The 14195-nt window shown below is 43.1% G+C and overlaps 1 protein-coding gene across 4 annotated transcripts in view; it reads left to right on the top strand.

Moving 5' to 3' along the window:
• The first annotated feature begins 471 nt into the window (after positions 1–471).
• Positions 472–14195, top strand: part of NHSL1 (NHS like 1) — a 148160-nt gene continuing 134436 nt past the window's right edge. For 3 of the 4 annotated variants that reach the window (XM_081855236.1, XM_081855238.1, XM_081855243.1), the window contains exon 1: positions 1109–1598. In XM_081855236.1, coding sequence (XP_081711362.1) covers positions 1265–1598 — 334 coding nt within the window. In that variant the 5' untranslated portion in view covers positions 1109–1264. Of the gene's footprint in view, positions 565–1108; positions 1599–14195 lie in introns of those variants that run through there. The other variant, XM_081855235.1, reaches the window with a different exon arrangement.

The following is a 14195-nucleotide window of genomic DNA, read 5'->3' as shown; positions in this document are numbered from 1 at the left end:
CATTTGGGTGCAATTGAGTGTGTTGACTATTCTTTGCTCCCAGCTTGCAGCGGGACACAGTAACACAATCCAGCTCCTAAGGCTCCAATCTTATGTCAATTTTTTCCCCTAGGAGCGAGCTCCGCTGGGTAAATAGTTACTAGGACCGTAAATAAATACTGCGAGAGAGAGAAAAGGGGGCGGGAGAGGAGAAGCCAGAGAAAACGTTCAACTGCCACAGCAGTTGCCTCCGTAGCCGTTTTGCCCACCGCTGGGTTCCTCCCAACTTTATACTCTTATCTCTCTCTCACCTGTTACACACAGCATCCCAGTAGGTGATGGTGGAGGGGTGGGGTGGGCAACCATGATTTAAAAAATGTGATTATTTGGGAGCCAGATGATACCTGCCGTGATTCTTTCTGTGTGTGTGTGTGTGAGATAGTAACCCTCGGACACCAAGCGGCGGAAAGAGTGAATGCAGGCAGAGAGAGAGAGAGGGAAAAAGAGGGAGGGAAGAGTTCCACCTTCGGCTTGCTGGGAGGCAAGGAGTAGCTGGGGCAGTAGCTCCAGTTTGGAGAGCTACAGGTAGGCGGCGGCCTTTATTATTGTTCCCCCCCCAAAAAAATTTTCTTTTCCCAGCTTTCTGTGGAGTCGAGTTCTTTTGCGCCGCCTCCCCTTCGGCTGCTTTCGTTTTTCCGGGTTGGGAGCGTTTTGGAAAAGCGAGAGCAGGGGATCCCAGGTGACCGCGGGGGTGGGTCGCCTTTCTTCTTCCCCCCGCGAGCTTTAGCTCTCTCCCTCTTCCCTCCAGCCGGCGATCCCGCGCGCTCTCCGGCGCCGCTTCCAAGCCCCCTCCCACGCTTCCTCCGGGGGAAACGCGGCTCCTTTTCCTGTTCCTCCGTCTCCGGCGGCGAGCGAGAGGGGTCCCCGGCTGGATCTCCCCCCCCCCCGAGCCAGTCAGGGCAGGGCGGCCGTGTTTCCCCACCCCCTTTCCCCGTGCCTTTTCTTCCTGAGGTAGCAGCAGCACCAGCGGCGGAGGAGCCCGCGGGGCGACCTCGCTCGCTCCCTTTTGCAGAGAGGCATTGCAATGTACCTGTGGCGCCTCCTCCTCGGCCCCCCGGCCGGCCGGGCTCACGGCTGCAGCCCCCGCGCGGCCTCAAACAACTACTGAGTCTTCTAGAAAGAGGCAGGAGAACAAAAAGGAGAGGCTCTTGGACTTGTGCGTGTGGTGGATGTAAGTTTGGCTCCCTCCCCTCCGCAGAGCAGCCTTCGCCCCAGAGCCCGCGCGATGCCTTTCCCCCTGAGGACGGTGTCGCCGCTCAGGCTGTGCCGCCTGGAAGAGGACGCGGCGGCGGCGGCGGCTCCGAGGGACAAAGGAGGTTCGCCCGCCGGGCGAGGCGGCGCGGAAGGGCTCCTCTTCGGCTCCCTGGAGGAGGTCTGCTCGCACTCGCTCGTCTCGCTCCTCTGGCAGCTCTCGGACCTCTCCCGCTGCGCCGGCGACGTCTTCGGCGGCATCCAGACCCAAGCGGACAGCCTGGGGCGGCGCAGCGCGCGCCTCCAGCACCGCCTCGACTCCCTCAAGGCTCTCGCCGCCCGCCTGGACCACCGCAAAGTCAAAATCCGTAAGTCTCTCACGGGGCCGGAGGGAGCCGTTTGGCCGGGAGGGCGCGGTGGGCGGCTGCCTGGCTGGCTGGCTTGGCGGGAGTTCAGACCAGGCTGTGGTGGTGGGTTTGCCCCGGGTCGCCTCCTAGAGCCCCTCGTTGCCGTTTTGTGTTGAGAGACGAGAGGCTGGCTGCAGGGGATGGGGAGGGGGCAGCAAAACGGGTGGAAGTCTCGCCTGCAACCATAGGAGCCAAGGGGCCGGGGTCCCTTTGCCTCCCCCCTAAAATATTTAAGGAGACTGCTGCCCCCCCAATTGATGAGCCCTGCCATTCAAATGGTCTGCGTGCACTGCGTCTTGTGCTCGATTATGCAGGTTGAGGCATACCTGGGCCCTACCGTATTTTATCCAAGTTGACACCCTTGCCTGCAGCTGGGAATTGGAGGGCAGGAAGAGCACCCCCTTCCCCACTTTGTAGTGAAGAACTGAGCCCCCCTCCCCCAACAGTCGGGCTGGGCAACAGATCTCCCCAACTGGACCTTCTTAGTGGGCTGTAGGGGTCAGGCTGGCGACTCTTGCAATCGGTGCAGGCTCCACGGGTTTGGCTGCATTGCTGAAATGCTCTGCCTCTCCCAGGCAGAAATCTTACAGCAAAATGTATTTGGAAAAAAACCACACACACACACACACAGGGGTATTTCTTATGGAGTTGGGCGTTGGCCAAAATGTTCTGAAATTGGAGTCTGTTCTGGGATTAGAGTCTCTTCACACGTTAGGGCAGTCTGCACAACATGGGTACCTGGTCTGTGTGCATTCAGTGAGCTACATTTATATATGTTTGTCAAACATGATTATCTGCTTGCAGAGTGCATGCTTGAGGTGTGATCATAGTAGAAGGCTTTCTTTTTTAAATCAGGAAAATCTGGCCAGCACCCTTGCACATCTGCGTGCTCTGTGTGTGTATGTTTGTTTTAAAGAACAGTGGAAGGAAAAAAGGAATGAATCACTGACAGTTCAGATTCAAAATCCATTTGTGTTGCTCATTGAGAAACTCTTTCCAGTTCTTTTAACAACTTCTCAGATGCTAGTGGAAATGTGGTTCTTGTTTGACCTGATTAGTTCAGAGGAAGCTTGCTTTGGTAATGTTATAATTTGAGGAGTGTCTCTTTCATGAATTCCCTTGATAAATCGAACCCTGAGCATAATAAAGCACATTGTTTTGGAAAACATGTAAATAGGCTTGTAAAAGTGCATTCAGTCTCTCTGTAAGAACATTTTTCACTTTAAAGATGCGTTAAGTCTCAGTATTCCCTAAGAATGCTGCTCAGTAAATTAAGAACATATTAGGTGCAACCCAGGTATGTTTACCTTCATTTAAGCCCCCTTGAAATCATTAGGCAAGGTTAACTTGTGCCCAGTCATGGAAATCTTTGGGCAAGGCTAAGTTCTTTTTGATAGGTCTGTCACCGCAGATAGTTTTACAAGTACTGTAAGTCTTAATTTCAGTATATGTCTTCTCCATGTTAGAACCATGCAGAGTTTACTTTGAGGATGCTCAATGCTAGATTTACTTTGCCAGTGGGCACACATGTATAGGTAGCAACAAGGCTTGATTACTGCATCATTTTATTCATGGGGCTGCCTTTGAAAAGTGCTTGGAAACTTCAACTGGTTCAGAATACTGTACTGCAGCCAGACTGTTAACAGGGCCTTGCCTTGGCAACAGATTTCTCAGTACTATACATAAAAGATCTATCCTAGCTTAGAGACTTATGTCAAACACATTAAAAGTACTAAACAGTTTATAAATTCCCAAATAATCTGGGATGTCCTGGACGAGTCTGCCTGTAAACTGAGATGTGCAACTAAAGGTCTTCATTGGGAGCTCCCCCATCAGAGGCTGGTCTCTGGACACTTTTCTATAGGCAGACTCACCTGGCACAACTTGACCTTTACGTCTTAGACACCAGCCCACACTTGTCTTAGAATTCAACACTAGTATTTTTTGGGTTGTAACTGTATTTCTTATTATTCGATATCATTGTTTGCACTTCTGAACTCATTTTTAATCTACTATTGTTTATATTGTTTTACTGTTTTGAGCCAGAGTTGTAAATTAAAAAAAAACAAAAACTGCCTCGAAGACACTTACAGTTGAATGGTTGGATAAAAAGGTTTTAAATTTAAATAATTGGCTTCAAAAGATGTGAAAAATCTGCCTAGCTGTCCTTGTTCCGACTTCCATTCATATATTTTAATGAATAAACCTACCACTCATAATACTTCACTGTGCACCCTTCTTGATCTTACCCATTAAAAAAATAGTAATTCTAGTCAGGCGTCGCTGGCCGCTACTTACCTTTAGGGCTCCTATGTTGTATGTACTGAATTAACAACATACAGAAGTGATTGATTTAAAAAGTACTCTTGATTTAAAAAGTAATGTTATGCACACTTTCTTGAGAATAAGTCCCATTAAATATAAAGAGACTTGCTTCTGAGTGTGCTTACAAATGCATTATTAACACTTTCCAATGCGTTGCGTTTTTTCAATACATGTTCCTTGATCAAATGTATGTGTATTAGTGCTTTGCCTCATTCTACATGCATCTCACCATCAAATCTGCCCCCCACTCCTTAATTTTACCCTCTCAGACATTACCCACATTTAGCAAACCGTGCTGATGAAGTAGTTTGCTTTTTATGTGTACAGGTTATTCAGAGTTCCAAGACAAGCAAGAAGAAAATTGCATGATACATGGAGTTCTGTTTGTTTTGAAAAGAGAAAGCTCCCATGGAAATATTATACAAATAATATTACTGCTTGGTGTTGGGATAGTGCATTTTGACTGTTCAGGGTACATGCAAAACAAGTCGTACTTCCTTTGTGTTATCGGAGACCCTGCCATCCAAAGTTCAGAGGTAGAGCATGACAAGGTTTTCCCACTGTAAGCTCCAGCCTTATTCAAGAAACTGTTAGCTCCTGTGTGCAGTGTTTGGCATTTCCTGCTAGCTCCGTGAACAAATTTTCAGTCTCTGTGTGTCCTTTCTTCCCTTCCCCCTTCTGCAGTTTTGCTGTTTGTCCCACTCTGTGAAAGGAAGGCTACAATGGGTGAAGGGTAGTGAGCTCAGGAGAGTAGAGGAGCTTGTTTGTCAGCTTTTCTGATGGGTATCAGTTTTCAGCCTTAATTTGCCACATTAGCTGTAGGATGATATTTGGCTGTTTCCCTTACATTACACTAAAATTTGTGTCTCTGTTCACTTCTTCTTAAAATATAATTCTCTTTTTATTTCAATTTGTTGTTGATTGCAAAACAATTAAAATGATTAAAGTATTACAATACAGTCCATTATATTTGACATAAATTTGTCCCAAACAAACAGTTGGGAAAGTCAAGAACAAACCTTGGCTTTAGCTCATGGTTGTTTGAGCACTGGTTCAGAAGTAACATGGCCAGCTCACAGTTCATGCACCATCTAATTCGCTTAATCATGGCTTATGGCTCAGCCAAGGTGTGTTAATACGGCAGTGCATTAGTATATTCTCTAAATTCAGGCTATTAATGCATATTTTCCACAAAGTTGTCTGTCTTACTTTATGTGAGATAGGGGAGGGAGAGTTTGAAATATATTATACCTGCATAATGATCTACACACTGTCATAACTTGGATTGTTTTAAATGTCATATATTTGATTTTATTATGATTACATGGTACTGGTTTATCCTAGCATACAGTTGTAGTATAGGCAACTTGGTTGTGCTTATGCTTGTGCATCTATCTCTTGCTATTTGACCAAATTTATATGCCTGAAGTTTGTAAACATTCCCTGTGTTAGTTTTAATGTATGCTGTTGGTCCTAGGCTTACCTATCCTTGAGTTAGGGTCCTTATTGCTTGTGGTAGATGCTGAGAGGAGAAAAAAATGTATTTGAGGTTGCTGAAAGCCAGTTGACATTTTGTGAGGTCCCACAGTTGTGGTTAAAATAGTTTTGTTTCAGCTATGGACATATTGGGAATAGCATCTTCCATTTGCATTTTCAAATTGACCCTGTTGTTGTTGTTGTTGTAAAAGTTGTTTCTTGGAACACTCATCCATTTCCAATAAAGGACTTTTTGTGTGTTTCTCTGAGAATACTGAAGCTGGATTGAATTTACTTATAGAGTCTTGAAAGGAAGTATATAATAGAGTCTACTAAACTTAGTTGTTTTTTTACTAGGAACTTGGAGCTGTTGGCTCCACCCCTATTCCCCACCTCTTAAAATTATAATAAAAATACCTTGAAAAACATGGGTTTTAAATGAGATGTTTCTTCTTGTATTTGAAACCTAGAAATCAGTCATTCTACAGGACGCTGGGTAGGATGCATGATTTATTTGTGTACAAAATATATTATGGCTATATAAACATCTTTTTCTGTAGGGAAAACCCAAGTAAAGCTAAATGGTTCTGCCTGTTCACCCGTTCTTGCTAGATATTTTTTATATATATTGTTGGAGGTTTACAGAAAAGCTGCTTTTTAAATGGATATTTCCTTTTCTATTTATTCCAGTGTCGTGCAGTGAGATGAGTAGAGCTCATATCTCTTCCATACCCACCCAGTGCTAGGAAGGAAATGCTGTGCAATGCAACCTGTGATTGTTTTTGTTTTATTTGGAGTCAGCTGTTTCCGCAGAGAAGATCCCATTTGGCTTACTGCATCTCTTGCTGCAACAAAGAAAAACACTGTGAGAGGACTTTCCTGTGTTGTTAAATTCAAAACAAAAAGAAGCACAGGAATGGATGAAGAATCTTCTCTTCTATGCCCATCCTCCACAGCACTTCCTTTCTTGTAGAAATTTGCTTGTAAAAACACTCACACAGCACTGAAGAAGATTGTATGGCATCCGCCATGCAATATAATTCAATAGAAAAACAACTATTTATATTCTTCTGTATTCTTGCTCTTTTGCTGGTTAGTCTTGTCCATTTCCCTTTGAAAACTCTTGTTGACATGGCTGAATTGTAGAATAATAGAGTTGGAAGGGACCACGAGGGTCATCTAGTCCAACCCCCCTGCATGCAGGAATCTTTTGTCCAACGTGGGGCTCAAACTCATGTTCCTGAGATTAAGAGTCTCATGCTCTATCGGCTGAAGTATGAGACACAGTTAAAGTCAAACTAATAAGTGGTCGTTGGAGATGCCCTATAGGAAGGGAGCAACAGCCTGATTTTAACTGTAGGAGTAATATTCAGCCATCCTGATCTTAAATCCTTCCTGTAATGCTAAGATCTTAGAGCAGAGCTTTCCAAACTTGTGCTTCGCAAAACATTAGTGTCTCAGCTGCTGTGTGAAGATGTGTCATGCGAACGGTCCCATGCTCCTCCCGCGGCTGAAAAGATGTTAGTTTAACCTCCAGTTTGCTAGTAAAACTGAATTACTGTGTCACAAAAGGATGCAGGTCTAAAAAGTGTGTCACCAACATGAAAAGTTTAGTAAGCTCTGTCCTAGACCCTCTGGAGTCACTAGAATTGGTGCTCTGAATGTAAGCTGCATCTCTATTCAACTTAACCACAAAATTACCTGGAGAGTGTGGTGCACGGTTCAAATTACATAAAATTATTTATTGCAAAACCTCAGGAGAGTTCATTGGACACTTAACAAGCTTCTATATGTCCTTAATTTGTAATTATATATTAAGTGGAAGACTCATTATTTGTTGAAATTCAGCCTTTCCTATTGATAAAACTTTGCTAAAAGCAAGAACAGGACAAAAGGTTGCATTCAAACAAAAACCCTTTCCCAACAGGAAACTGGTACAAAGCCTTGCTGCACTGAGGCAAGCCTCCATTTGAAATTTAATAAATGAAGAATTTGTACAGAAATGCCTTTATTGGTTGAAATGTGAAAATGCATTATATAATATTCATCTTGAACACAGTTTAATAAGTTGTAAAATGCTTCCTCAAGAGCTTCCATTAATGTACAAAATTGTAGTTTCACCCAAAGAGGCTGGGTGTACTTTTTTTAAAAAGCAACTGTCCAACCCTCTTAATTAACAACCCTTGATTTTAGTCCACCTGTGTGTGACATGATGTTAAATCCATTTTTTTTATCAGCAGTTGCAGATACTGATAATTCCTGGAATAACAGCAGGCAAGGAGGGGAAACAAATTTTGTTCCTTCCCTGCTATATCGATCTATTGAAACTGCTATATGCTTTGTGAATGATTCTGCTTTTAAACACTTCTTGCCACCTTCTGTGGTCCTGAGATAAAATCAGTGGTGCTCATGTGTGCGTGGAATGGATATCTGTTGGAACAGCACAGTGGGATGTCATATTCCTCTTTTACCCTCAAAATCTGCATTGGAGTGTTAGGAGACTCTCTGGAACAGATTTAAGAGCTGTGTAGAGAGGAGGAGAGGCAGGAGGAATTCTTCTGCACAAGTGAAAGTCCGCTCATGTGATGTTGGGTCCTGCTTTTCTCCTCAGGAATCATCAGTTTCGTTTTGTTTAGTCTATTAGTCGTGCCCGACTCTTCGTGACCCTATGGACCAGAGCACGCCAGGCACTCCTGTCTTCCACTGCCTCCCACAGCTTGGTCAAACTCATGCTGGTAGCTTCGAGAACACTGTCCAACCATCTCGTCCTCTGTCGTCCCCTTCTCCTTGTGCCCTCCATCTTTCCCAACATCAGGATCTTTTCCAGGGAGTCCTCTCTTCTCATGAGGTGGCCAAAGTATTGGAGCCTCAGCTTCACGATCTGTCCTTCCAGTGAGCACTCAGGGCTGATTTCCTTAAGAATGGAGAGGTTTGATCTTCTTGCAGTCCATGGAACTCTCAAGAGTTGCCTCCAGCACCATAATCCAAAAGCATCAAATCAAAGAAGACGATAAGCCTTTTTTATGGTCCAGCTCTCACTTCCATACATCATGACTGGGAAAACCACCTGATGCTATTTGCATTTTTAAAAACAGCCCTGCCCATTAAATGCAAATACATGTTTAATGTCACGTGTACTTTGGCCTCAATAATCGACACATTGCATTTTATTTAAGTCATGTCCCTTCCCACTATATGATAATATAGGATGATTGAGGACAGATAATTTTAAGCACAGTCTGCGTTTTGATGCAGAAATTAATTGAACTGAATTCAAGACTTTTCAATGTCTTGAAAAAAGTGAACTAGGAACTTCTATTTTCTGTTAAAAGTAACTCCTTTTCATGTGGGGTTTTTTTTTTTGGTCAGAGAGTACTTATCAGGAATATGTAATCAAAGCCGTGTTTTTGGTTGCTGTTGACAGATCATACCTAGCTGCTAATTACAACAATAATTAATGGGTGTAGGTAGGGAACAGGTCTTACCTTTGGCTGTCAGGCACTTATTATATGAAATATTAGAGAATATTACCTGGGTACCTGCAAGTCAGGTATAACAGGTGTGGATTTACTTTTGGAATTTCTGCTGTCTCTTACTTGGGAATGGAATTACTGTATTTATGTTTGAAAATGCTGTGCTTTCTAAGGGTTATTTGAGATGATATGCAGTACTTGGAGCTAGCCCTGTTGAATAAAGATGCATAGTATTGTGCCACTGTCTGTTTGTTCAGATACTTTTCATCTTTGCCCATCTGTAACAGGTGTGGGGAACCTCTGACCTTCCAAATGTTGCTGAACTACAACTCCCACCAGCTCTAGCAGGCATGGGATGATGAATGCTCTAGTTCAGCAACATCTGTCAGGTCAAAGGTTGCCCAGACCTTTGTAGTAACTAAATACAGAGATAGAGATATGAAAGTATTTTGCCTTTCCAGATCTCAGAGTGGTATGGCTTTCTTATCTCTGATAATAAAAAATAAAAAAAATTGTCAGATGTTTGCTTGTGTCACCTATATACAACATTGGAAACAGTGGTGCAAGGGAAATGCATGTATCGGTACATTTCTCCTGTCTTCGGATACTTGTTCTTATTGACTTTTATTACGGTTTCAAATGTCTTGAGATCTAGGACCTTCATTAATCATAGAATCATAGAATTGCAGAGTTGGAAGAGACCCTGAGGATCATCTAATCCAGGGGTCAGCTGCCTTCTTCAGCCGTGGGTTGCCTACCCCTGATCTAGTCCAACCCTCTACTATGCTGGAGTATTCATTCAGCTGTGCCATACAGGGACTAAACCTGCGACCTTGGCATTTTTAGCACCATGCTCTAACCAACTGAGCTATCCAGGCTGAGTCAGTGTTAGTGACTACTCTGAATGACCAATATATTGAAAACAGAGGTATCCAGCTGAGTAGGGAACAAAACAAGCAAAGAATGTGTTTTTCTGTCAGTATCAGAATTTGCAGATGTGTGTGTGTGTGTGTGTGTGTATTCTTATATGCAGCAAAAATACAGATCCTATACAGTACTATAACAAATGTGGACTTACTCTTCTTTCTTAACACCTGTTCTTAAAACATTGCTACTGTCTTTTGAATGAGAAAATATCCTCTTTTCTCATTAGTCATACAAGGTTTAATTTAACTGGAATTGCTGAGCAAAGTAATCCCAACCAGGCAGAATCATCAGGAGAAGAGATATATGCTGGCACATCTTTGTGTAAATTAAGCTGCATCATAACTGCTCCTGGCTAGGGAAGGCATGGAGGCAGTGTAAACATTCATTTTCTACCCTTCCAGTGACTCCTGTGGGTAATGTAAATTACACCAGTCTCCATGGATGAAATCAGTGGATGAGAAGAGTTAGGAGGCATCATAACTTTATGTATCTTTCTCCTCACCCCCGATGAGCCCATTTCCCACCCCTGACACACTCCTTTTTGCCCTTTGTACTGCTGCAAGATGCCAACTTGACGCCAGCAGGGCTTTCTGTCAGCCAGTACACTAGGGTAGGTTGTTTATGCCAGTTTAAGGCCAGATCAACTGCTTTGGAGGGCAGATAATTCAAATACCAGCCTCTTCCACCCAACATATGCGGTTAGAATTGCACTGTTAATTTTTGTTTTATAGTTCTGCTCCTTGTTGCGTTCTGGCACCTGCTCCAGGTTTCCCGCTTGGATTAGTAATGGCTTTGGTAGCAGATGAAATCAGTTCAGAGGGAGTTCAAGAGGGCTTAGAAGATGGCTTTGTGGGCTTATCAATTGTTTCAGTTGCATAGTACAGAATAAGCTCAAATTACTGCTGCATGCCTTGCCATCCTCATCTTTTTAGGGACGAACTGCATTCTGTCAAATCAACCTCAAAATACACAGATAATAACTTGCCCGACTATTTCATTAAAAACAAAACCACAGCATTTTAAAACAAGTTAATAAAGCATATTGGTACTTTAAAACATCACCATTACAGTACATAAGCCAGTTAAAAACTGGCAGCTATGGTTGTGAACACTTATGCAAATCAGGTATATTTTTAGTAAGTGATGAAGGCACACTACCATTGCTGCCTGCCATATTGGCAGTGAGGAGGAGTTTGTTCCATAAAATAGGCACCACAGTAAAGGCTTCCTGCCTCTGTGTTACTGCAAGATGGCGTTTCCAGGTTGCAGTATGGACAACAGAACATCATCTGAAGGCTGTGGTGATCTATCAGATCTGTATGTTCAAAGGCATTATTTTCGGTTACCTGATTCCAAGTTGGAAAGGGCTTTATATTTAATAACAATATCTTTTAAACATGGCTTGGTGGCAGTCTGGCAGCTGTTTCAGCACAGGTATTATATGTGTGGACAGCCAGATTTCCCACTTAGCACCTGCTATAGCTTCTGATCGTCAGGGTAGTCCCACTTACAGTAGTCATTACAGTTGTTCAGTTCTGAGGTTAACATGCATGAGTCACACTGGTTAAACCAGGGGTAGCCAGGATAGTGCCCTCCAGATGTTACTGGACTACAACTTTCATCGGCCACCCAGTATGGTCAAGGATAAATAATGATGGGAGTTGTACTTTAGCGGCATTTGTAAGGAACCACATTGGCAACCCCTATAATGTTTTACATATTGAGAGAGAGATGCAAGTTTCTTGTGTTTCAGATACTGTAATGAATAACTTGCTTGATGCACAGAAGGGTAGGGAATATGGGAGATACGTGCAAGCAGCCGCCTCTCATTCCCTACAAAGCACCCTCACTTGCACACATGTTGGGAAGGAGACAGGGGGAAAATGGCTCTATTTTTCCCTGTGTTGCTTGTTTGCACATGGACCCCCATGCTTATTTCAATGATAGCAAGCCAATTCTGTTGTGACACAGTGGTGCTCAATTATTTAGTGACTGTAGGAGCTAAAACCCAAAATAAAGCCTGTGACTTGAAGAGATTCTAAATCCACAAGGGAAAATAAAAACAAATTGGATTGATATAATTAAATAGGGTGGCTGGTGTGCACCATATTTTTTAATGTGTTTTAACAGTATGGTATTAATATAATGCCTGCTAGGCTCCATTTGGTTTTTGTGTTGTTACATTCAGCACAAAGAGTAATGAACAGGGTGGGGAAATATATTAATGAGGACCAGGAGGCTTCTATACAAATATGTACATGGGAAACAGATGAAAGATGTGATAGGAAAAACAGGCTTCAGCTGCAGCTCTTCAAATAACAGAACCATCACCCCACCCACTTTCTCTAGGTATTAGCATCATACTAATTAGCACCCGCATAACAAAACCTGTCAGGCAGGATTTGTCAGAGTAATGCTCATAGGGGATAGTTAGGCTAAGTCCTCTGCCCCTTAAATTGTCAGGTGTCTTCTGATCCTTTGCTAATAATTGCCCATTGGCAAAACAGCATCAAGCATTTTTGCTTTTCTGCTTAAAAAAACTATGTGTGAACTAGGATCTAAAGATCTTTTTTGCTAACTTGCTTTGGCATCAGATCCCCTCTATTAATCATGCAGCAGGCTTCCATACTTTTGCAGGTTTATAATACGTCAACTTGAAATTTTCTGAGGTGAGCTTATTTGAAATGCAATAAATCAAAGGGTAGCTAGCTTACTGTGAGGAGGGGTTTTTTTTGGAGGAAACATTTTAAACATTTATATACTGACTTTAATGATTTTAAGGTAGCTTACAAAAAATAAATAATGAATGTAGGACAAACATATATGCTTGTCTTCATAATTCTGGACATAATTATAATTATGATAGGCTGTTACCTGAAAATATATATTGGTACTCTATCAATAACAATATTTGAGACTGTCCCCTAGGAGTTTTGAGTATTTTACTTGACTTTCTGGTAATCTCTGACCCTAATTGGCTTGCTTAGATTGTTGAATATTCCAGAAACTCAAGAATATTCAGACAACTGCTTGCAATCCAGTTCTATGAGGGAAAGCAGATGAAACAGTTCAGTAAAGACATCCATTGTTCTACTTCCTCATGCTACTGTCAGTTGCTTTGTTAATTTATCTGTTAATACTGTAGCCCATACATGATTATGGGCTAGGACACAAGTAGCTTAGTGCAGAGGTATTCAACCTTTTTGGCATCCCTGCAGGGCTCAGGAGTTCAGTTATGTCACCCCCTTGCCTGCAGAGCTGGCACCCCCTCATCTCTTTTCGAACACCCTTTTGGAGTGTTCCCTAGCCTCCTCTCCTCTCCTTGGGAGTCCTCTGGGCAGCCGCCACTGCCACCCCTGGTCTCAGAGCTGTCCCCCCCTGCTCCAAAGAGAGGTGCCTCCTTACACTGCCCCACAGGGGCCTGGGAAGCACCCCCTGGCCCAGAGGCACCATTCACCTGGGGAGCTTGTAGTCAGAGCTGCTGCAATAAACAGCTTTGCAAGCCTTTGGGAGGCAGAGATGCGAGAGGGAATCAGAGACTCACTGGTTGAAAACCACTGGCTTAGTGGGTTGGCTGAGGTTGGGAAGAGATCTTGGGGATCATAGAAGGCCTAGAAGCAATGTGGCTAAAAAGGGGTGTCTAGTAAGCAATATACTGAGAAATGTGAACTAGAAGCAGGAAGGGTAGGTGAAGGAAATGAAGGCTTCAGGAAATGGATAAAGGAGATTGGGGGTGGGGTGGGACTCAGTGTCTGGATGAGTGTTTATGGAATATGCAACAAGGCGTGCATAAGGCTGTGAAACAATGGCCAAAAAGTTTAGGGCAAGATTTGAACTTACTAGCTAAGTCTCTTTGGTTGCAGACTGCTAGTTATTATAATACATGACTATTACAGCCAAGTCAACTATAGTCTGCACACTAGAAGAATTTAGTGCATATATTTATGTGTTACACTTTTTTCTAAAACTGTTTGGCAGCTGTTAGGGAAACTGACAGGCACCATATCCCTCAGTCCAGCCTACCAGGCCTGTCCCAGCAAACCTCACCCACCTGCTAGTCATAACATTCCCACATCAAAATTTATGGAGATTGTCCCATGTAATTTATAGAGATAGAGATTAACTCTCAGATTTCTGATCTTGGTGCTAAGCACCACAGTTGTAGGTTTGGAGGCAAGCCCTCCCTCTGCTTGCCCTTTTAAAATATATACTATAGACTGAAAACTGTTTTTGTTTCAGAAGCTTGAAAAACAAACAAGCTAAAAGGGTTTTTTTTAATGCTCTGGTATATGCTAAGACAGCTTAAATTCACTACAGCTGGTCTTAATGTATGTTTGGTTAAATTAGCCAGCATATT

Source organism: Podarcis erhardii (assembly GCF_964252035.2).
Source record: "Podarcis erhardii genome assembly, chromosome: 3".
Taxonomy (NCBI): domain Eukaryota; kingdom Metazoa; phylum Chordata; class Lepidosauria; order Squamata; family Lacertidae; genus Podarcis; species Podarcis erhardii.
This window is presented reverse-complemented; position numbering and strand designations above follow the sequence as displayed.